Source organism: Triturus cristatus, chromosome 3_1, assembly GCF_964204655.1.
Source record: "Triturus cristatus chromosome 3_1, aTriCri1.1, whole genome shotgun sequence".
In the NCBI taxonomy this organism is placed as follows: Eukaryota; Metazoa; Chordata; class Amphibia; order Caudata; family Salamandridae; genus Triturus; species Triturus cristatus.
Genome location: NC_140583.1, coordinates 103,144,058 through 103,168,492, shown reverse-complemented (window position 1 = coordinate 103,168,492; position 24,435 = coordinate 103,144,058). Strand labels below are relative to the sequence as shown.

Sequence of the window (24,435 nt, the reverse complement as noted above, 5' to 3'; positions counted from 1 at the left end):
TCAGTGGTTGGCGCACATCGATGATAGCTCTCCTATGAATTTACTGCCAGAGGTTTCACTTTTAGGGTAAGCACAGCCATCCCAACAATTTGACTGTTGTATTTTCTCTTTTTCAAAACAAATATGCTGTTCCTCAGTGTACTGCTCAGCTTCACAGCCTCCTCCTGAGGTTGCCACTCGTTGTTGTGCACCTATGTGCATCAAACCACAGTTAGGCGAGTGAGCGGGCAGGACATTTAGAATCAAGTACCCTCTCAGGAGGAGTCAACACACTGGCGGAGATGAGTGCTCCCTCTCAGGAGTCAACACACTGGTGGAGACGCGTGCACACTCTCCTAGGTCACACTGGCAGAGACACATGCACCCTCTCAGGAGGCAACACACTGGCGGAGACACGTGCACCGTCTTAGAAGGCAACACACTAGCGGAGGTGCATGCACCCTCTCAAGAGTTCCAGCACTGGCGGAGACGCATGCATACTCTCAGGAGGCAACACACTGGCAGAGATCCATGCACCCTCTCAGGAGGAAACACACTAGTAGAGACGTGTGCACCCTCTCAGAAGAAAACACACTGGCGGAGACGCATGCACACTCTCAGGAGGAAAAACACTTGCGGAGACGTGCACCATCTCAAAATGCCACTCTGGCGGAGGTGCATGCACTCTCTCAGGAGGCAACACGCTGGCGGAGACGCGTGCACTCACTCAGAAGGCAAAACACTGGTGGGGACACGTGCAACCTCTAAGGGTGCAAAACACTGGCGGAAACACATGAACACTCTAAGGAGGCAAAACACCAGTGGGGACACGTGCACCCTCTCAGGATGCAAAACACTGGTGGGGACATGTGCATCCTTTCTGGATGCAAAACACTGGTGGGGGCATGTGCATCCTCTCTGGGTGCAAAACACTGGTAGGGACATGTGCATCCTCTCTGGATGCAAAACACTGGTGAGGACATGTGCATTCTCTCTGGATGCAAAACACTGGTGAGGACATGTGCATCCTCTCTGGATGCAAAACACTGGTGGGGACTTGTGCACACTCTCAGAAGCTTCCCCTACTGGATTTTCCATTCAGGTTTGCTCATCAAATTCATTCCCTTACATTTCATTCCATACTTTACCCAGCTTTCATTCTTCCTGATTTTTGTTCCTCGCAGTTTTGTCTGTTACTGGAATCTACCTTTATATTCTGCAAGCTTAATGATATCATGTGGAGTTTGGTGCATAGTTAATCCAATCATTATTCATCAGCGGTCAAGACGTATTGCCAAGAAGGTTTTCCCCATTCTGGGTTTGCCTCCTAACTGCAACCCTCCTAAGGAGACAATCTACAACTTTGCATGTGCGGAAGGCTGTCATGGCTTCTAGAAGGAATCACCCTATCTTTGGCCAATCCGGAATAGGACTCTCCAGACCATCCTATGGTCCAGACCTTTACAAATGCCCAGTGTAGGACAGCTTTAGTATGATCACGTGCACATCTGCCTGAAAATGAGTGCGATTCGGTGCTATTGCTGATGGGCCTGTTTATTCGAATTCCCCTTTCTCCTTCTATAAGCCCTCCTTTCATTTCTTTTCTTCGTTATGTAACTTGTTTTTCAACACCCAGCAGCTCCCCAGACAATGAGACTAGACTGTTCGCCTCTCCCTCAATTCATCTGAAATGCCAGATTACCTCTACGTCCCTCGTCCTCGACCCAGTCATCACTAATGAGGTATTCCACAAGACAGGAAACAAAACAGGAAACGCTTTTTAGGCTCCACCCACCCTCCCGTCAGGGGCTATAAGAACCCAGCCAACCAAAAGCACATCCTGTTTTGTTTCCTGTCAGTGGACCTGACGGGGACGCTGGGGTAGGTGCCGGGCACTTACCTGCTTCTAGTTGCTGTTGTCCTGTGGTGTCCTCCTCTGCTGGGCTTTGGGGGCGCTGCTGGACCTCCGTGGGACTTCATTTGAGTCGGGCTGCTGGGCTTCCTGGACTCTTCAGGTGCTTGGTTGCTGGTCCTGCTGGGCTGTACTGGCTTCCTGTGGTGCCTGCTGCTGCTGCTCCTGTTGGGATTCTTTCCCTCTTTCCTACGGTATTTGGGTTTGTGCTGTCTGGTGGGAGAGTCCTTGTATATGCCTGCGTCCTGGTTGGTGTCCGGGCGCTCCCTTTCTGTCTTGCGGATGCACTGGGGTTCTCCGAGTACTCCGCTGTCCTCCTCAGCGTTTTGGCGCCTTTTTCTATTGCCGGAGCGCCCGGTTTGGGGTCCGGCCGCTCCGTGTGCTGGGTGTTCGAGGCTGTTGAGCGCCCGGTGTGCGGTCCGGGCGCTCAGTCTTCTGCTGTCCCGCCTTCTCGTGGAGCGCCCGAGGTGGGGTCCGGGCGCTCCGTGATCTGCCTGCCTTGGAGCACTCGGGTTGGGGACCGAGTGCTCCTTCTCTCTTTCGACGGTGATCGCAGCGTCCGGGTGGGCTCCGGATGCGCTGCTGGTCCGATTCTGCCTTCGGCGGCCGCGCGCTGCCTGATTTTCAGTGTACTGTCCTGGCCACGCCCCCTTTTGCCTCGCCTTCAGTTTCTGCTGAGGGGTGGGGGGGGAGGGGTTTGTTTTGGTTCTGTTTCGTTTATAAAGGAGGTGGGCTGTCATTACTTTGCTCCTCTGCTGCCGTGGTGGATCTTGCTGGTTTTTTGCTGTTTCTTGCACCCTGCTGATTCTTGATGGGGAAACGTCTTAAGAAGCGGAGACATGTGTCTCCTGTGTCCTATTCCTCTTCTCCTTCGGATAGTGAGGATCCTGCGCCTGCGGTGAAGCGTCCCAGGTTGGATGAGGACAGGTTGAAACGTCTGATTTTGGAGACTTTATCTGACATTAAGTCCTCCAAGAAGTCTGCTGGCGGGCGTTCTGGTGGGGGCGCGACCCTTTATTCTGACATTTCATCTTCTGGGTCCTCTGATGACGCTTCCTTGGGTGCGGTGGATCTAAAGGGAAAATATGTCTCCAGGGAACTGTTGCCGGATTTGCTGTCTCATGTACGTGAGAACATGGGGTTTCCGGATGACGCTGTGGCTGGCACTTCCTCGGATGCTGTTCTGCCGCAGTTTCGGAAGCCTGTTACGTCTTCGCTTCCTATTCATCCATTTGTGATGGATGTGCTGTTAAATGAGTGGAAGGACCCGGATCATATTATGTTGCCACGCTTCATGTCGAAACTCTACCCTTTGCAGGACTTGGAGGAGTCCTTTCCTGAGTCTGTGCGGGTGGACTCCATTGTCGCTAGTTTGGTTGGTCGTCCTTCCATGGCTGATGATAACATTCTTCGCGATGGGGTGGATAGGAAGATTGACACTGCTTTGCGCAAATCATATGCTGGTTCTCACCTTGCCATCCGTGCAGGTATTTACGGGGCTTATGTGGTGCAATCACTCTTGACTGACTTTAAGACTTTGTTCTCGACTATGCAGGAGGGTGGTTGCTGTCCGGATTTACTGGAATCGATGGAACGTCAGGCTGAGTTCCTATCGGATATTGCCTTTGATTCCGTACGTGCTTCTGCTCTGTCTTGTGGTTCCTCTGTCGCGGCTCGTAGGAATCTGTTGTTGAAAGGTTGGAATACTGATGCCGCCCAGAGGTCCATGGCCTTACGTTTGCCTTTTACTGGCCCTCGTCTCTTTGGGGATGCCTTGGAAGACAAACTGCATAAAGTGTTTAAAGAACGTAAACATTCCTTTTCCTTCCGGAGGCAACCTTCCCGTAAAGATTTTTCCTCTTCACAGGCCAAGTCTTTTCGTCAACCTTCCCGGTTTCAGCAATCCTCCTTTAAAGGTTCTCGTGGTGCTGGTCGGGGTTTCCCTCGGAAGTTCCAGAAGAAGCCTCCTCGTGATGCTGGTCCTGGGCCGCAGCGTTCCTGACTATGCCCCTCCGTTCGTGGATCCCGCTGGAGTGACACCCATGGTTGGTGGGAGATTGAGGTTGTTCCTTCCAGCCTGGCGTCTGACAACCTCGGATCAGTGGGTGCTGGATGTCCTGGACCGGGGGTATCGGATCGAGTTCCTGTCCCCTCCGCCTCCCTCGGGTGTGGTGCGGACTCCGACTCCCTTGTGCCACTCCCGTCGTCAATCCTTGAGGGACGGTGTTCAGGCCCTGTTTCTCAAGAACGCTATTGTTCTGGTTCCCAGGTTGGAGTGGGGTCTGGGGAACTATTCAATTGTTTTCCTGGTACCGAAGGTCACGGGGGGATTCCGGATTGTCATCAATCTCCGGAGTCTGAACTTGTTTGTGAAGAAAATCCCGTTCAAGATGGAGACCTTGCAGCGAGTGATCCCACTGATTCAGGCCGGATGGGTGTTTACTACTCTAGATCTCCAGGACGCATACCTTCATGTGCCGGTGGCCCGGGAGGATCAGATGTTCCTGCGTTTCTGCCTGGAGGGTCATCATTGGCAGTTCTGTGTTCTTCCATTTGGTCTCCGGTCCGCTCCCCGGGTGTTCACCAAGGTGGTTGCTCCTTTGGTGGCCCTTCTTCACCTCCGGGGGGTGTCTGTGTTCCCCTACCTGGACGATTGGCTGCTCCAGGCTCCTTCCCCGGAGGTCATGTCTCAGCACCTTTCATTGACCATCCTTACGCTAGAATCTCATGGGTTTCTGGTGAACTTTCCAAAGTGCCAACTACTTCCTGCGACTCGACGGACTTTCATTGGGGCCGTATTCGACTCCGTCCTGGGCAAGGTGTTCCTGCCGGATTCTCGGATTCGGCGTCTTCAGTCCCTGTTGCGGATCCTGTTGTCCCAGGCTGCGGCCCCTCTTCTTCAGTGGCTCGAGGTTCAGGGTCATATGGCCGCTACTGTCTTCACGGTACCCTGGGCCAGGGTTCATCTGCGGCCTCTGCTGTGGCATGTTCAGCGTTGGATGCCGTTTCCAGTTCAGGACTATGCTCTGTCTGTGCCTGTGTCCTTGGGGGTGGTGTCGGATCTCCAGTGGTGGCTGGATTCCGCGAATCTCTCGAAGGGGATGTGGATTCACCTGCCGCCCCCTTTGGTGTTGACGACAGATGCCAGTGCGGCCGGTTGGGGGGCCACGTTGGGACAGTGGTCTGTTCAGGCTCGCTGGCTCCGGATGGAGTCCCGTCGCTCGTCCAATTGGAGGGAACTGTCTGCTGTGGCCAGGGCTCTTCGTTTCTTCCATTCCCGTCTGCTGGGGTGCAATGTCCTGGTGAGGTCGGACAACACCGTGACTGTGGCTTACATCAACCACCAGGGCAGTACTCGCAGCCCTTCCTTGAATTTGGTGGCTTGTGCGATTGCAGGTTGGGCAGAGCGTCATCTACTGGCTCTCTCGGCTCAGCATATCCGGGGGGTAGACAATGTGGTGGCGGACGCCTTGAGTCGCAGGTTTCCATCTTCCCTCTCCCTGTGTCTCTCCCCCGGGGTGTTCCGGTTGATCTGTCGGAGGTTCGGGACTCCCCTGCTGGACTTGTTTGCCTCCCGGGCGGATGCTCAACTCCCCCTGTTTTGTTCTCGGACCCCGGAGTTGGGTGCTTGGGGGGTGGAGGCGTTGTCTCTTCGGTGGCCTCCTTGGTTGCTGTACGCCTTCCCCCCCTTCCCCCTGATTCCTGCCTTCTTGCTGAAGGTCCAGAGGTTGGGTGCCCAGGTGGTAGCGGTCTTACCTCACTGGCCGCGGAGGTCCTGGTTCCCTTTGTTGTTGAACCTGGCGGTGGGCCCTACTTGGATTCTGCCCCGTTATCCGTCTCCCCTGAGGTCCCCCTCCCCGTCCCTCCTGGTCCCTCTCACCTTGGCGGTTTGGTGGTTGAACGGTTGTCGCTTGGGGTCCGGGGTTTGCCTGATCACCTCATCACTGTGATGCAAGGGTCTCGTAGGGGTTCCACTTTGTCCTCCTACTCTAAACATTGGGCTTCTTTCTCCTCTTGGTGTGCGGGGCTTGGTCTCTCTCCTGTCTCTTGCCCTATCGCTTCCATTCTGCAGTTTTTCTTGGATGGGTTTCGGAAGAAATATGCCTTGTCTACTCTGAGGGGTCAGTGGGCTGCTCTTCGGGCTTTCCGGGATCCAGCTTCTCTTCCTCCTGCGGATGGTTTGTTGGTTTCCCGTTTGTTCCGGAGTTTCTCTCTGTCATCTCCTTCTTCTCGCTCTCCGGTTCCTCCTTGGGATCTCTCTTTGGTCTTGGGTGCTCTGCAGTCTGCTCCTTTTGAGCCTTTGGAGTCGGTGGACCTTAAGTTTCTTTCTTTTAAGGTGGCGTTTTTGGTTGCTGTGACTTCTTTGAAAACCAAGGAGAGGGGACTCTTGAAGCCAAAGGCTGGAGTACCCAGAAACACAAGTATAAAGCTGTATGTGCCTGTTGGCTATTGATCAACCGTCACTATTGTCTTAATCATCACACATATTCACATTGCATACATTATTTGCACACTCACAGTTGGGTAGGTAGAAAGCACTTCTAATGAAACGAAATAGATAAAAAACTCTGTATTTTAATAATCAATATAAATTCATCACTGTTGTATAAAATAAAACATAATAAATCATAAACAATAAGGATCGTATACAGTTAAAAATGATAAAAACACCAAACACTATATTACAGTTGTTTCACAACATCTTCCATGTTATGAAAAGGAGAACAAGGATTGACAAACAATGTGTCATATATCTGTCAATTTGGATTTCTAGAGGCAGTGTCAGACAACATACTGATCCCTGTCTTTCCCTAACTGTACCAAATTTAACAATAAAAAGGCAACTGGCGTCGACGCGTTTCGGTGGTAAGAACTTCACTTAGAACCACCTTCCTCAGGACTCAAGCTATTTTCTCCTTGTGATTATACGTGTTCAGTTATGGTGTAGAGTTCACCTATTAAAAAAACATATTTATACATTTTAAACTCTACATCCATAAATTAAAAATTATTCTTTTATGTTACAACCGTGCGTTTATATATATTACCAATACAGATGTATAGTTTTTCAACAGACATTTCTTTTCACTTATGGGTCTATTCAGTAGACTCGTATTTCTAAATGTATAAACTGTTTCGAAATCAAAAAGTGCTTAATACCAGACCACACACCAAACTCTTCATTATTTTATTCTATGTGGCTCCTTACATGCATCTTTTCATACTCATTCAGCTCTAGTTGTTACATTCACCCTATATCCTACACTTCTACATGGAACTCACCGGTACGAACGTACTGCGGCAAAGTAGTCTCCAAAAGTGGAGTACTTGTGGATGTCTGGATGGACGTTCAAGGTTTGCAGTGATTGCTAGAATAATAGAAAACTCAAATATAGATTTCTATTTCTGGAAACAGTTGAGAAAACAAAGAAGGGCCTCCTTAATTACCCCTTTATTTTGATGTCGCTTACATTCCTCCAATTGTATCCTTTAACCCTATTTACACGGTTCCTTATTAATGGTTGTGCATTTGTATAATATTGCTACAATAAAAGGATACTTCCACAACCATCGTTGGTGGATTTTTATAAATAAACTTTTATGGTTCGTGCCTCCTGATAACACATTTCAAAGGTGGAAATATAATTCATTGGTAGTGTCTAATTCATATGCTCATTTTATAGACATATTTCGATAATTATCATAGTTAGAACCAATCACCCACCTAAATTTATTTTCCAAGGAACGCCGAAGACGGGGTAAGTTTCACTTCATATTCAATTAGTTTGTCAGAGTAAGCTTTGATCACTGTAGGGTTAAATTAGAGTGATGATTGGCAGTTAGTCTCCCTTCTCATTAAAGACATGCATCAGGTATTTGAATGGATTGTACTATTCGCGCTCACCTTTCGTATCTGGAGTTTATTTTATTCCAGGCGGGTGTCAATCCCTCTATTATGTTTATTTGTTCTTCTTTTTCAAGCCGGAGTGCGCATATGGTTTGTCATCTCCGTTAACATTCTGAAAAATGAGGTTAAACCATTGTGTAAGTCCCATTGTGTATACACCTCTAGTTAATACCCCACTTGTTGGTATAAATATCTATTCATCTGATTCCTATACGTTCATGGATGTTTTAGTTTTGGGCCCCCTCTTAAAAAAAGTTTTTATATATGCTGAAGGGGAATCTGGAGTGGAGGTAGGCGTGTTCTTGATCCCCTCTGTTTGTATTTCCAATTTTAAAAGAGTAAACCAATTCGCCCCCCTTCCTTGTGTCAGCGTTATTATGTTTGCGACTACTCAGTTAATTATCTGCAAATTACCACCCATTTGTCCAATATTTTAGTCCAATGACAGGGACCTCCATTGTTGGAATACTATTCGTCAGCCTTCCCGTGTTTAACTACAAAGCGGTGCGTGTGGGAACTCCGTACGGCTGGAAATGGTTCCAATGCAATAAACATGGTATTTCTACCCCTGTGTTATAGTGGCACTTCTAGAGCGGACTAGAACCAGCCCATATCGATAGTAGCCCACCCCTTGCTTACCGTATCTCGGGATCGTATGTGTGTCCCTCCGTCTTCCGTCTGTTCATCCGTTATCTGTTTGTGCTTGCTAACATCGGTTGTTATATCCGTTTAGATAGCGTGTGACGTCCTCCCATGCGTGCATTAATGGAAACTGACGATTTCCTCCCGTGTATGGTACATAGTCGCCATCTTGGAATGGGATCAAAATTGTCACTCGGATAGTTTCAAGCTCATAAGTGGTTTAGTTTGCCCATTTCAAACTCAGAATCATTCGGATATATTAAGGACGAAATTCCTTAATCCCAATGATGTCGAATTGATTATTCTCTGTAAACCCGTTTTTTTTTTTTGAAAATGCCAACTAATGATACCCCTCCAAATTTATTAGGAAGATTTCATCACGAAAGAAATTTATCTATGATGTTATTGATTGAAGCATATTCTTATTATTACCCCTATATTTCCCGTTTTCCTTTTCGAGGGTTCCTACGTATGGCTAATTTGCTAAGGATTTTTATATGTATAATAGTTGAATTCCTCGCCATACCATCTAGGAGTTTCTGTTATTACCTAATTTAAGTCCTACTCGTATTGCAGATGATAGTACTGTACTCAGAGGTTAGACAACTAATGTCATCCAATCCTCTTTGGAGTTCAATCCTTTTTGGACGGTATTTAGAGTGAAAATATACCATTGTTCTCTGTTCTTTCTCTTTGTCTCCATATTGCCTCCCCTTCTGTTGGTCGTAATTCTTTCTATAATGAACCATTCAAAATCGGTATGTTTGTGGTTCATTGAGCTATAGTGCTCTACAAGAGGGGCATTGGGTTTCCTTATTTTAATTGCTGACCTGTGTTCTAAAAGTCTCAGTCTCAATTCTCTCCCTGTTTCACCAACATACGCTAGTCCACACGGGCAGCGCAGGAGATATACTACATTTTTAGTTCTACAATTGTTTAGATGTTTGGGGACCATTGTGTAGCCATTGTATGTCAAGGATTTAGTGATTATACAATTCGTGCATATTGAACAACTGCTACATTTATTGTTTCCTAAGGCTACATTTCCCTCAATTGTTCTCTGTGTACGTTGGGTTTCCTCTCTGTATGTTCTGACCAGGTTTTTGCGTATGTTGTCGTTACGTTTAAACGCAAATAGAGGTTTAGGTAGTTTCTTTTCCTCACCTTCGTTAAGAATACCCCAATTGGAGTTAACTATATTCTTGAGTCTGTTGCTTATATTAGAGAATTGGGTGACAAATACAATTCTGTTGTCCGAGTTTCTCTTCTTTCTCTCTTGATCTTCTACATTAGGATTTAACATACTTTCCCGATTGTAGAAGCGGGCTCGCTTGATAGATCTTTTAATTAGTTTTTTGGGGTATCCCCTATCCTGTAGCTTGTTTTTAAGTATAGCGGCATGCTTGTTGAAGTCCTCCAATGTTGAACAGTTTCTTCTAAGGCGTAGAAACTGCCCAAAAGGGATATTGTCCCTCTGGCTCTGGGGATGATAGCTCGTGTAGTGGAGCAGTGTGTTCCTATCAGTGGGTTTGGAAAATAGTTCAACTTCCAGGAGTCCTTCCCTGGTCTTGATTGTGATATCTAAGAAGTTGACTGCCCTGTTGTTATATTCAGCAGTAAACTTGAGGTTGGTGTCTCCTAGGTTTAACCATTCCAGGAAATCAACCAGGGTGGGTTCATCTCCCTCCCAGATAAAAAAGATGTCGTCAATGAAGCGGCGCCAAAGACGGATGTTATCGGAAAAAGGCGCCGCTTCATTGAAGACATGCTTCTCCTCAAATTTGCCCACATAGAGGCATGCCAGACTGGGAGCACAGGTGGCTCCCATGCTGGTACCTTTGCATTGTAAAAAAAGGTCCTCCTTGAAAAGGAACATATTTCTGGTCAGTACCAGTTCAATGCAGTTCATGATGAATCCTTTGTTGGCCCCTCGCAAGTCTTCCTCAGTTAGGATCTCCTCAATGACTTTAATAGTATCCCATTGAGGGATATTTGTATATAGGGCTTCTATGTCGAGGGTCACCATTATCTGGTTTCTGGTGTTAAAGTTGGTGCCCTCGATCATAGAAATAATGTGCGCTGAATCACGTACATATGATTTTTGTTTGTGGACTAGAGGTTTTAAGAACACATCCACATATTGGCTTAAGGGTTCTAATAATGAACCTATACAGCTAACTATGGGTCTCATGGGGGGATTCCTTTCATTCTTATGAATTTTGGGCAATCCATAAATAGCTGGGGTAACAGCATTCTCATTCATCAGAAATTTGAATTCTGCTTCGCAAATCCATTCCTTATCTCTAGCCTCTAGTATTAGTGCCTGAACTTCTTCTTTTAAGTCCTTTAGTTTTGAATCAGGGATTTGGATATAATGCTCTTTCACTGAGAGAAGTGTCAACATCCTGTTTTCGTAGTCTATAGTATCAAAGACTACAATTCCCCCACCTTTATCGGCCGGTTTTATGACCAAATTGGAGTTGTTTTTTAACGTCGTCAAAGCTACTCTATGTTGGTGAGACATATTATTCATATCTGGATGAGCTTCTCTTACAATTTGCTTAATCTTGGATTCTAAGACTCGTTCAAAAGTGTCTACATTTTTACAAACTTGTGTGATGGTTGGGGTGAAGGTAGATTTCCCTTTTAGTCCTGAGACATTCTCAGGTCCATTGTAATCTTTATCCTCAAAAAATCTATTTAATCTTATTTTACGGAAAAAGGCTTTAAGATCCTTTTCCAAAGTAAATTGGTTCACTTTGGTAGTAGGTGCAAAGGTGAAGCCTCTTTCTAGAACATTTATTTCTATTTCACTAAGATTATATGAGGAAAGGTTCACAATGGGAAATTTTTGGCTTAACGCCAGTACCTCTGATTCCTTGTTTTTAGATATTCCTGGGGCTGGTTCCATTGATGTTGTCCCCTCCCTGTACTCTGGTGCGGATTTTGATTGTATCTCATTCCTCTCCTTTGGCGCTGCTCTAAAAAACTACCCCCAAAGTTACTGTTGGAGGCATGTGCCCCAGAGTCCTCGTTAGGTCTTCCTTCCTCTTCGCTACTAGACCCCGAGGTCTCAGAGAATGTTACTTTCTTTTTACCACCCCTTGAGTATATTATTTTATGGTCATATGGTCTCTCTTCTCTTTGTTCCCTTGGTTGAGTAAAGTAATCCTTATTGGTATACGGATATACCAATTCCAAATTAAATTTATTCACGTCTTTTTTTAATTTTATTGTTTTTTTATTGACAAGATATTCTTTATATCCGTTTACCTCCTGATTCACCCAACTGCTGTGACTTCTGCCAGGCGGTTGGGTGAACTCACTGCTTTGCGTTGTTCTCCTCCCTTTTTGCGTTTCTTGGATGACGCGGTGGTCCTTTCTTTGGATCCTGGTTTTGTTCCCAAGATTCGTTCTAAGTTTCATTGCTCTCAGGAGTTGATTCTTCCTTCTTTCTGTCCTTCTCCTTCTTCCCCTGCTGAGTTGTTGCTTCACTCTTTGGATGTGCGGCGTGCTTTATCACTTTATGTTGCACGGTCTGCGGGGTTCCGTTCCTCGGACTCCCTTTTTGTGACTTTTGGTTTGGCTGGTCAGGGTAAAGCTGCGTCTCGGCTTACTCTTGGTCGCTGGATCAAGTCTGTTATTTCTTTGGCTTATCAGGGATCTGGTTTGCCTTGCCCTTCTGGTGTTCAGGCCCGTTCCACTAGGGGTGTTTCTGCTTCCTGGGCTGCTTTTCATGGGGTTTCCCTTGATGAAATCTGTCGGGCTGGGACGTGGGCCTCTGAGTCTACTTTTGTGAGGCACTATCGCTTGAATTGTGCTCTGTCTGACCGACCGAATTTCGGTTGTGGTGTGTTGCGTGCTGTGGAGGTTGTTCCGCCTCCCTGATTCTGTGTTTTTCATTAAACTATTTTTTGCTGCACGCCTCTTTGTGTTCGGTCTCTGTTTTCTGTGTGGTTTGCCAAAGGCCTGTTGTTGGGGGTGCTTTGGTATGCCTCATTAGTGATGACTGGGTCGAGGACGAGGGACGTAGAGGTAATGCTATGATTACTTACCGGTAATCCCCATTACTCTTAGTCCTACTCGTCCTCGACCCAGTCATACTTCCCGCCCGCTCTCCCTGTCCAGGCCTTTGTTGCTTGGTATGTCAGGATGTGCTTTTGGTTGGCTGGGTTCTTATAGCCCCTGACGGGAGGGTGGGTGGAGCCTAAAAAGCGTTTCCTGTTTTGTTTCCTGTCTTGTGGAATACCTCATTAGTGATGACTGGGTCGAGGACGAGTAGGACTAAGAGTAATGGGGATTACCGGTAAGTAATCATAGCAATCCCTTGCAGCTGCTGCTTCTCAAATGGGTGGCTATCATAAAAAGGAAATTTTCATAGTGTATCATTCTTTCACCGTTCCGAGATCGCACTTAGAAGCAACATGTCAGCCATCTAGTACAGCAATGATTTCAACAATGACACATTATGCACAATACCATTCCAAAATGTTCGTTTAGTGCGATGTTTATTGGGCTATTCTTTGACCGTTACAGTAGAGTGCACATACCTTTTCTAAACACGACGGGCACATAAATTACCTACTGTTATGTTACATTTTTTACTTCATTTTTTCTGCATATTCCACTACTTTTTGGCAACATCATTTTTTTCTTTTTTCTACTTCTATTCTATTCTTATTCTTTTATCTTATTCTTTTATCTTACATATGCATTCTGAGTTTGTGTGTGTGAATGCAAGAATGAGTGACTGGGGGAAGAGACTCACTCCTTGAAATCCCCTGTGCACGAGGACAAGATTGAACCCAGTGACAGAGCTACCTGTCTTTAAACAATGGGATATAATTGGCCTCTTCACGTTAGATGACGCGTGGAATGCAAATGGGATGGTATCGTTTGTACACTTAAAGATGGAATATGCGCTACACCCAACCTAGATTTTAAAATATTTGCAACTACGACATGCCTTACGGGAATCCCAATAGGTGTAGAAATGAACTAGGTAGGACTCTCCACCTGGAAACCCGACTCCCAGATGGACATATGACATCCAAAGCCATCTCTCCTGAATATGCCACGCTAATGAGGAATACGCAAGGGTACCTGTCCCGACTACGGGCCCACGAGCAGTAGGATGTAGGAGAGCTGACTGACGATGACTGGAGGGATGCCTTACAGTTCCCACGAGAGGTGGCCATAAAGGCTAGCTTCCACCGTATCATGTGTAACATCCTGCATCAGATTTATTAAACCCAAACACTCCTGCACTAAACTGGTAGATAGCACGACGACTTGTGCCTAAAACGCCGTGGACAGTGAGGAACCTTTATGCATGCCTTGTGGACATGTCCCAAGCTGGCCTTGTTCTGCAATGGGGAGACATACAGGCTCATGGATGCCACGGCAGTCTCAATAGACTTTGGAGACCCCCCTGCACTGTTAGGTAGATGGACGGAATCGGACGAAACAACTCATAAACTAATGATTAATCTGGAGTACATAGTGGCAAAGAGTCTGGGGTACACGCGGGTTGACGGCGTCCACCCACTATTTTGACAGGGTGGACGCCATACACCCTGCCAAGAAGTTGGGCCTCACAGAATAAGGTGCCTAATTCGTCCCGGTGTGATTTTCTAACACCGGGACACATTCAGCAGCGCCTGCACGTTGTTGTCTGCTATTGATAAACAATAACCTGCAGGCGGGGACGTGGCTTTCTTATTTCAGACTCCTGCTGGGCCAATAACAAAGGCCGAATTTGAGGGGTCATCAGGCCATCTTTCGTTCGAGTCTCCTGGCTGGGAGCAGTCTGAAGCCTCCCACCTGGACACAAAAGCAGTGGAGGGGAAACAAAGGCTCACACTTGGTAGCACTTCACACAGACTTTAAAGGGGTAGCTTTTCACTTTTTTCAGGCTCTGTTTACGAGCTATGGTGTAGTGGAGACAGGGTTTTGCCTGCACACATTGCTATGTTAGCATAAGCGTTTTAGATGTTAACGCCATCTTGACACTTTGCTGCTTTTGCACACGATTCTACAGGTAGCTGTTATTATAAGTAAACCTGCTTGCTTGCTTTCTCTTCACATGAGAACGGTCTGTTTTTTACATCCCTAGATGTGCACCGCGACCTTATTCTGAACACTGTGTGGAAAAACCGTCAAGGTCAAATAACAATGTATGCTGTTGGATTCAGGTTGATCGGCCCACGCTCTAGACACAAGAAGCACACAGCTGCAAATATCTGAAACTCGGGTGCCTTTAATATTGCATTGCATGCATGATTCTGGCACACTTGGAGGAAACCTTTCCAGACACAGAGAGCAGTGCTGATCCTGTAATGTGATTCACCTAAGCTGATCTTGGAGGTATGGGGTTCCCCATTCAAGCCTAGAAACCTATTATTATAATAAAACTAGCTTATAGCCAGGGGAGGGTGATAAACAAGCTATTACTATCATTATAATATGATTTCTCCCTTTGTTTTTAATGGAATTGTAACAATGCTGATGGTTTTATTTCTAATCATTTGTTTGCTTATGTTAGCCAAAATACTGCATCTTAGAGCACGTGGTTAAAAATAAACATTTTAAACTTTTCCGTGTCTCATAATCCATCATATGCTTCCTTATCTGCAGATGTTAACAAACAAAAAGATTGTTTCTAGCTCAAATGGTTCAAAAGGTACAAAAAATGCAGCGGCATGTGCTGCTGCGCAGTGGAAGGCCCTTTTCAAAGCCCGAATGGTCAACTTTCTGTTGCTTTATTTGGGTATTAAACTGGTACTGATAATGCAACCACTGCCCAGAGAGTGTTACCAAGTTCAAAAATTAAATAATTAAGTTATGGTAGTGTGTTAGTAGTTCCTGTTATATTATTACAAAATGAGCCGCATTATTCCACATAATTTGCCTTTTCTTGCCACCTAATTTACTCTAGTGATAACTTTATTTCGGCCATAAGACCATACAAGTGCACATAAGTACATCAACAAATACAGTAAGACAATAATTAGACATAAGATTTTTAAAAAGAGAATTAAACAGCAAGTTATCATGAAAGGAAAATAGATACAAAAATTAATTTAAAAAGGTTCGTCTCCTTCGCCACATGCCATGTAAATAGCGAGATACTGCAAAAACAATAAGGGGGTGGGTATCATACATTAAGGACCTAGAAGCCTGTTTAAAATGACGAAATCCCAAATTCCTACAAATGGGAATCAACCAACATTTTCTAATTGAGGAGTAGGCAGGGCAGAAGAACAACACGTGTGAAACAGTCTCCATTTTATAGTTACACGCGGGGCAAGTTTCCTGGTTCTGCGTCTGCCACTTAGCTGAAAAGGACCTAACCGGTAGAGTACCATGTCTTAACTGAATGTATAATTTTTGGGCGGGGGTTCAACTTGATCCATGAATTCCTCAAATTTTGAATCAGATTTAACTGTGAGGAACTCTGAAGTCAACCTACCCCCCGCTGTGGAGCTCGAAAGTATTTGAGAATTCCGAATACATATCAGTGAAAAAAGTTCTTTCTTGGTTAGCCCGGGACAAAAAGTTTCCGGGGTTACCCAGAGTTCCGGGAGTCCTAAGCAAACACTAGCTGCTTTAATGTGTTGGAACCAGGGAATCTTTTTAGATTTGAGGAGAGGCCAGATCTCGACAAATTCAGCTCTGTATGAGGCCAGTTCGGGAACCGACCACAACCTTTTCCAGTACAGGATTGGTCTGGCACTTGCAATCTCCTCTATTGAGACTAAGCCAAAATCAAGTCTCAGGGGGATCAAAGGCGTGCTAGAGGGGAGCCCCACAAGTGTTCTTAAAAAGGACTGCTCAACCTTAATAAGGGTCTCTATTTGCTTATGTCCCCACAAATCAGCCCCATAGATTACAGCCGCTCTGACCTGCCGACAAAAAATCTCCAGAACAGGAGACACTGGTTTATAGGTCTATTTTTAAAAACTTTATTTAGACCCCCCGCCAACTGAGAAAGCTTAAGCGTCGACTTGGATATCTGCTTGTTCCAGTTAAAATTCTCAGTTAAAGTAAGGCCCAAATAGACAAAGGTTTTAACCCTTTCCAGGGGAATGCCGAATAAAACTGGATTTGGGCGTACCCGCTTTGGGGGGTTGAAAATCATAAATTTTGTTTTCCCCAGATTGATTTCCAATCCCCGTTGCTCACAGAACTTTACAAAACCTTCAAGTGTGTTTTGAATGCCCGATGATGTTCTAGACAGCAACAAAGTGTCGTCTGCAAACATCAGAGCGGGCACTCGACCTGTCGCCAATTTTGGGGCATCATTGTTTACCACACAATTCAGATGGTCCACCAGACCATTAATGTAAAGGCTAAATAGTGTGGGAGCCAACACACACCCTTGGCGAACACCTTTATGGACAGGAAATCGATCAGTAAGATGACCATGCTTGCCACATCTCACCTGGGCAAAGTTATTTTCATGGAGCCTAAGTAAGACGACTAGTAAATAGGGCGGAAGGCCCAAGTCTGCTAAAACCTGCCACAATTTAGCTCGTGGAACTAAGTCGAAAGCTGCCCGCAGGTCCACAAACACAAGGTAGAGGCTGCCACCCTCCACCGTGGCTGTTTTCCAATACAAGACCTGCAGGCGAAAGATCTAATCAACGGCAGCCGCGGTGCGTCCATTGGGGCGTAGGGGCGTAGCCCCACCAGCCCTGCTGGACCCGCGGCTGCCAAAATAATTAAAATAAATCATGATAAATCATGTCAAAATAAAAATAAATGTATGGCAAAATATGAGATATTTACCCGGGCATCACCCGACTGATTCGGGACTCGGGAGTGCGCAGGGGGGCGGTAGTTGTTTTCCTTCCCGGTTCCCGCATGTATGCTTCGGGCAGCAACTTGCCCGAGCATGCGCAATAAAGTCCCCAGGGCGTAGCTAGTAGGGGGGGGGGGGTTATGCTGGCGGCACCCCGGCCTGGCAGCAAAAGGGCGACAGGGCGAGCAGTCGGTGTGCCCTACAAGCCAATCCCGGCGCTGCATGCAGCGCCAGGATTGGCCGGTCACCGCGCAGCACAGCAGGGGCAATCCATATTGGATGCCGAGCGTGGGTGGTTCAGCCGCCCTGCACAATGGCCAATCACTGTCTCTGACTTAATGTAGTCATGCAGTGATTGGCCATTTGCGGCGCGCGGCGCTGTTGGGATCCGGTTCTGCCTGGTTACAGCCTGGTAACGGTCGGGTTCACTCGCTCCTCGCCTGAGTCGTGACTCGCCTCGTGGAGATTGAAGTCCTTCGATTCTGCCAGCAAGCGAAGGTAAGTAAGTCACTGGTGCGGTCGGTCTGTTTATGGGATGACGTGCCTGTCCGTTTCCAGAGTGGGGCGGGTGGGAGAGGAGTTTGATAATAGTGAATACATATAAACTTGCAGGGTTGCGGGTCACCTCGAATTTATCAAACTGCCCCCTGCCTCGCACCACCAGTTCCCACTCTTTTACCGTTCTTTACTCATGGGCAATATTACGTCACCGTGGGGTAATATTGTGCAGAGCCAAAAGAATCCGCCAGCTAACGTACAACTCGTGTGCACGCCTTTTATTTGTAAATCGAGCAATTTGTAAGTAGTATGGGTTAAACTTAGGCACATAAATGGTGATGTAAATGACGAATGAGGCCCCTTTGCTTCATGTTCTATGTTATAGATTTGGAAAAGAACGCGCTTCTTACGCGCACCGCACGGATTAGAATTCCTCGCGCCAGAGACTTTGCTAAAGTTACTTGGCCCCCTATGAGAGTGGACCGCTGTCATCGGGCATTTACAGGTGTGCCACAGGTGACAGAGCGCGTGGACATCCCCATTCGATGGACTGGCGGGAAGAGGGCTTTTGTCTGCAGTAGGAAACTAGAACTTTAAATTTACATGTGATTGAAACAGGGTAGAAAAGATGGTTCCTCCCTTGCCATGGCATTGTTTTCAGTATTCCTGCAAATGCACGTTCACCTCTCGGGACTGGTTCACGCACGCCGTTATACCAACAGTGCACACCGGCTCTAGCAGAATCAACGACTTTGTAAGATTCGAGACTGTAGTCCAGAAGTGTTCCCTAGTGAGGTACATACTTCATGTGTGTGAAACTTGCAATACTGTTTACGGGGCTGTTAAATGAGGTGTTTAAGGGCCTTATGTGGTGCGAACACAAGGAGAACCTGAAAATGGCAGAATACATGAAGCACACCTTCTATTACAAAAATGTGCACATATAGGGTTTCATAATGTTAATTTCAACATTCTTTGTTATATTATACAGTCCGTTTTACTCTCTGGGGTATAAAAAGCAGGGGTAATAAAGTGGCATGCCTGCATTTCCTTGCAAGATAAAGTATTCATCGCTGGTGACTAAGATTTTGTGAATGTGTATAGTTTCCTTTTTTAAGAAAACCGTGTCGTTTTACAGCAGTGTTCACTTTTCTATTAGTGCGTTAAATGTTACATTTCCAAATACCTAGACAATAATACAACAAAATGTGTTCCATGATGTGCCTTTAGTCGCATAATATGCCTCGTAGTTTCCTTCCTTTAATAATATATTTTGTCACCCCTACCGTATGAGTTGGTATTTCGCTCTTGCAGGTTTCCCGCGGCCCTGCTTCTAACCATTGCCAGACACGGTGAGTTTTGATATAATGTGTGTTAAAGAGGTCGTCTATATCGAAGTGCACCCCGCGGACCGTTCAGCATCTAAAATGCACGTGTTCTTTAGACGTAAACCCCACGGGTCGTTGTTTTCTTCCTGACCCGACTCAAACACTGCACCTGAGACACCCACCTTTTCCTGTGGGGACATACGTTAACTTCCAAAGAAATGATAACCCCCGATATTTTGAAAATACAACTACAAAATGGGCTGGCTGGGACCTACACAGATTTCATGTGCCCTTTTACCAGCCCTGCTTGAAGCAGGGCTGGTAAAAGGGCACACGAAATCTGTGTAGGTCCCAGCCAGAGTGCCAGTGTAGCCTTGATGTCAGTTCTGCTACTTCAGCTGCAGCACTGTCCCTCTTCACCTAGTATCAACCTTCTGATTATCTTCCCATTTCTTTTACTTAGCTTTTTCCATAGTTTTGTCAATCTAGGTTTCTCGAGTGCAGGAAAGTGCCTCCCTCTTAGTTATCTCTGCCATGAAGGTCATTTACGCTGCATGACTGATTTTAGTTCGGTATACAAGGCGCACGCCTTCACTTTAGCATTGTTTCTTCTCCAGGCCCCCAAGGGATCGTTATCACCTGAATGTTAACGAGGAGGAGCAGGGCCAACAATAGCCATGTTTGACTTGCAGATCAGCTGTTAGGCCAGCACTCTGTTATCACAGGCGGCCGGCTGTGAGGGGGTCGGAGCGGCTTCCTAACCACCGGGCCCCCACGGGCCCGCCTTATTCTAAACTTCAGGCAGGATCAAGCCGAGCTGCTCCTCCCCAGCGATTAACAAACGCACCTCAGTCGTAGACCACTCTCTCCCCCCAGAGACACCCCTATGATGCTCTGTTCTGTCCCACTGTCCCTGCATTTGGTATAGTGAAAATATGAAAGTAATTTGAGTGGTGGGTAGATTAGTCAATTATTTGGATTGAGAAGGATAGTGGAGGAATAGAAGAGGTAAAAAGGTTTGCATTTATATAGCGCTTGCTACCCTTGATGGGTGTCGAAGCGCTTTTTCGGCGAGTAGCACGCTACTTCGGAACCCAAAAAGAATTAGTGGTGAATTAGTATAGTGAAATATGAAATGCCCTTTCACCATAGCTTGGTGCCATTCATCAGATTATAGAAACATATTTCTTATTTGATCGGGTATGTATATACTTCCTGCAGTTTGAAGTTCTTTTGAGTTATCCAAACTAGAAATGAAGGTCCTGGAGTTAAATTCAGATGTTGATATCTTGGCTCAGCTGAGCAGCATACTGTTATCTTGGGCATATTGGACAGTTTCTTATAGTGGTCCGTGAAGAAAGTGTTGTGTGTCTGTGGGACGTACAATGATAGGTTGCATTGGATCAGCGCGGCTGCCTCGTGGGAGGGTGTGTTGTAACTGGGTGCTGGTCTATGCTGAAGACAGATCACGCTGTACAACTGAGCCTATCGGGGAGCAAAGTGGCTAAATTAAATGAGTGTATGGGCTGATTAGAAGCTGGGGAACCAGGTTCCATTCGCAACTGGTGCTCACGTAAAGCGCTCGTATACCTTCGGGTCGAGTTCGCGCTATATAAAACTGAAAATAAAGTACGGGTAGCATGAGCTAGTAATGAAGGCTGCAGTGCATATGGGTACACTGATGTGCACTATGCATTATTCATTCGGTTTTCCTGCCCAGAGGTGGTGGGACAGGCAAAGTCTGGTAGTGTCAACACAGGTCTGCGTAATTTACACGCGCAGCGCTCTTTGACACTACAAACACATGCGCCCCCGTGACTCCTGGCGCACTCACGCTATGCTGTGATGACCCTGCGCAGTCCACCTCTCTCTCCTACCACACTTACGCGCGTCACCCCTCCACTATCCAACAAACCTATGACAAAATCCAACACCCTCGTGGTCAAAGCATCGTCTGAAGGCTCTCCTGTGCACTCTGACCTCCACTTGCACTTCCGGATGCACCCAGGAAACACACCAAGCAAGCATGCACCCTTATCGGTACCCGGGTGCCCCCAAAAATAATCCATGCATTGCGGCTCACACACAATGATTCGGTTCCATCTTGTATGTCTGCGAGCTAGAGTGCGCTCTGTGTGCAGTGCATGCATGTCCATTCACTGGAGCCTACTGTCAACTATACGTGTTTTGTGTGCAAGTTATATGCGTGTTTTGAATGTGTTGTGATTGTATTGCTGTGTATTGTAAGCGGTGTACCGTGTTGTTCGTTGTGTGTTTGACTGTTACTTTTTATATTCTGCTCTTTGAATTGTTGTGAAAAGTGTGTATTTTTGGTTTCCTGAAATGTCTTTATGTACAGCATGTACACATAGTTGTGCATTGTTCTCTTATGTGTGCCCACTGCTTTGCAAGTGGCTGAACTGCTGTGCATTGAGGTGTGTGTGTCAGTATATTGTTACCCAATGTGTTTATATGCGTAATTACATTTTACACTTAGAACTGTATGTAGCAGTCTGGTTTGGTTTCTTCTGCACTGTTTGTGAAGTGAAAAATTACTGCTCTGTGTTTTTCCCCACAGTCTTTGTTTCATTACCCTACTGTTTCAAAAATAAATTGTTATCTTTTCATTTTCAGCACCTGACAACCTGAAACATTACCGCATTTTGGGGCAATTTTCCAGCAAAAAACAAGAGGACCCCAACCTCCTTTGCTGCTCTCTCACCCAACCCCGGCTACAACCCAGCAAACACCAGTGTTAAAGGTAAGGAAACTGATGCTATATATTTTTTTACATCGTAGTTAGAGCTATGTCTGTGGTCACTCTCAAGGCCCTCAAGCAGTGTCTTTCAGTGCCTCCAGCAACCACTATGGCACAGAGAGGCAGGAGGCAGTACGGCTCTATTTTTAGCAGTCATTTGAGATGTATTAGGATAATGCACAAGATATATGTATAATGTATTTATACTGAAATTTCATATTATTGCACTGCACCTTATACGTTGTACTTTGATTATTGACAGGTTTCTTTAATATATATATATATATATATATATTGGTAAGGCCAGCAACACCCCATCATGAATACAGTACAAGAGCTGATTACAAAGTCATTCCAGTCACGGCCACTTGAACAAAAACTACAGTTAAAACAATTGGGACCTCATCAGCCTGAAATAAACCTACAGCAAACTAACCAGGACAGAGGAAAAATGTCAAAACGTACATTCTCAAATGCCTGGTACACAAAAGCTGATTGGCTTACAGGGTGCCCTATAAGAAATTCTCTGTTCTGCTTCCCCTGCTTGCTGTTTGGCGGTGACTTTTCTTGGACACGGCAAGGAATGGTCGACCTGAAGCACATCGCTGAAAAAATAAAGAAGCATGCGCTCACAAGAAATCATCTGGAAAACCTGACAAGACTGGGAATGTTGGGGGAAGACGCACCAATTGAGCAGCAGATAAATGATGCGTATCGCAAATCCATTCAAAAACACAATGAAGCTGTTGATAAGAACAGACAAAATCTATCCAAGATCATTGATTGCATTCGTTTCTGTGGTGCTTTCGAACTGGCATTGCGAGGCCATGACGAATCAGAAACTTCCTCAAAACCCGGGATCTTCCGAGGCCTAGTGGATTTAATGTCAACCATAGACCAGGATTTGGAAAGACATTTAGCACATGCTACAGTCTTTAAGGGCACCTCTAATACAATACAAAATGAACTCCTCTCGACTGTATGCTCGAAATTATAAGAAGCCATATTGTGCAAGAGTTGCGAAACACAGACTTTGTGGCTATTCAGGCTGATGACACCACTGATGTGTCCACTCAAACACAGTCCGTGTTAGTGTTTCGGTACCTTGACAGTGACAGAAACATTGTGGAAAGATTTTATGGCTTCACGTATTTAAGTGACTCTAGTGCAGCAACCATCACTGAAGCAATACTGTGTCAACTGGACTTAATTTTCCCGGACCTGCCTCAAAAACAAAAGCTTATCGCACAAAGCTATGACGGTGCATCCGTAATGAGTGGGAGCCTTAGTGGAGTTCAGAAGAGAATTCGAGATGTGTACCCTAATGCTCATTTTGTGCACTGTTACGCCCACCAACTCAATCTTATTATGCAACAGGCGGTATCAAAGATCAGAGAGACACGAGTCTTCTTTCAGGATATCGGAGGCATAGCAGCATTCTTCACACGTTCCCCCAAAAGAACAGAAGCCCTTCATGAGATTGTGGACAAAAGCGTACCAAGGGGATCCTCAACTCGTTGGAACTTTCACATTCGTACAGTCAACTTAATCTTTGAACAGAGGGAGGGCCTTGAGAAATGTTTTGTCGCCATAGCATCCAGAGCAGACTTTGATCACACAAGTCAGAATGAAGCCCATGGCTTTATTAGAACACTACAAGACAAAGAGTTTCAGTTCTTACTGTTTTTATTTCATGACATAATGATTCCTGTTGATGTGTTATACGATCAGTTGCAAAGAAAAGACCTAGATACTGTCTCTGTGAAAGCCAATACATCTGCATTTGTACAACAGATTATGAAAGTGAGAGATGGGGTTGAAGATTTAGAGAGAAAACTGCCGCAGCATTCTGTTTTTGCAAACCGCAGACAAAACATCACCTCTCTGGTTCGAATTGGAAAGGAGATATGTGACATTGTAATTGTGCAGGCGAAAGAATGCTTTTCGTTCACAAAACATTTGGTGAGTGCGACTTTATTGCAAAGTAAAGAGTTTGCACAATATGATGAATCCTTCCCTGAGCGTGCTCTGAATCAGGCTGTGGAAGCGTATCCTATGCTCAAAAAAGAGCAGCTGAGAACTGAGTTAACTGTACTCTACGGAATGCATGTGTACCGGAAGGCCACAAGCGCCTTGACTTTGCTGAGTTTAATTCATAAACTGCATATGGAAAACTCACTTACAGAGACAGTGACTTTACTAAAAATTGTGATTACGACTCCAATGACAACAGTAGAAGCTGAACGATGTTTTTCAGCCTTAAAGCGCATAAAGACATTCCTCAGGAACACCATGCTAGAGGAAAGACTAAATGCTTTGGCGATGCTATCTGTAGAGAGCAAGCTAGTCCAAAAGATACCGGACATCAACATGAAAGTAATTGACAAGTTTGCTACACTGAAAGACAGACGTGCGGATTTCATCTACAAAAAGTGAATGCTGCTACTTGTTTGAATACAAAAATTTCTGATTGAGGTAAGAAATGCATTGTTATCTCTGTTTTTAAAAGTTTTGTAGTGTTTGTTCTATTTGGAGACTACACAGATTTGCTCACCTTTGTTCACTGGCCGGACCTGTCTCCCGCAGGGTGAACGATTCGTTGCTTGT

At 45.8% G+C, this 24,435-nt stretch overlaps 1 protein-coding gene across 1 annotated transcript; it reads right to left on the bottom strand.

The window, feature by feature from the left end:
* Positions 1 to 7,845: 7,845 nt before the first annotated feature.
* On the bottom strand, positions 7,846 to 11,669 carry LOC146859777 (uncharacterized). The gene is made up of 2 exons (XM_085643489.1): positions 8,439 to 11,669; positions 7,846 to 7,911 (listed from the first exon to the last, which is right to left on the bottom strand). The coding sequence occupies exon 1, from the start codon at positions 11,350 to 11,352 to the stop codon at positions 9,040 to 9,042; it is 2,313 nt and encodes a 770-aa protein (XP_085499615.1). The 5' UTR covers positions 11,353 to 11,669; the 3' UTR covers positions 7,846 to 7,911; positions 8,439 to 9,039.
* Positions 11,670 to 24,435: the final 12,766 nt, after the last annotated feature.

Excerpts from the sequence above, each read along its gene's own strand:
- LOC146859777 (XM_085643489.1), bottom strand. The coding sequence starts at position 11,352 with ATGGAACCAGCCCCAGGAATATCTAAAAACAAGGAATCAGAGGTACTG.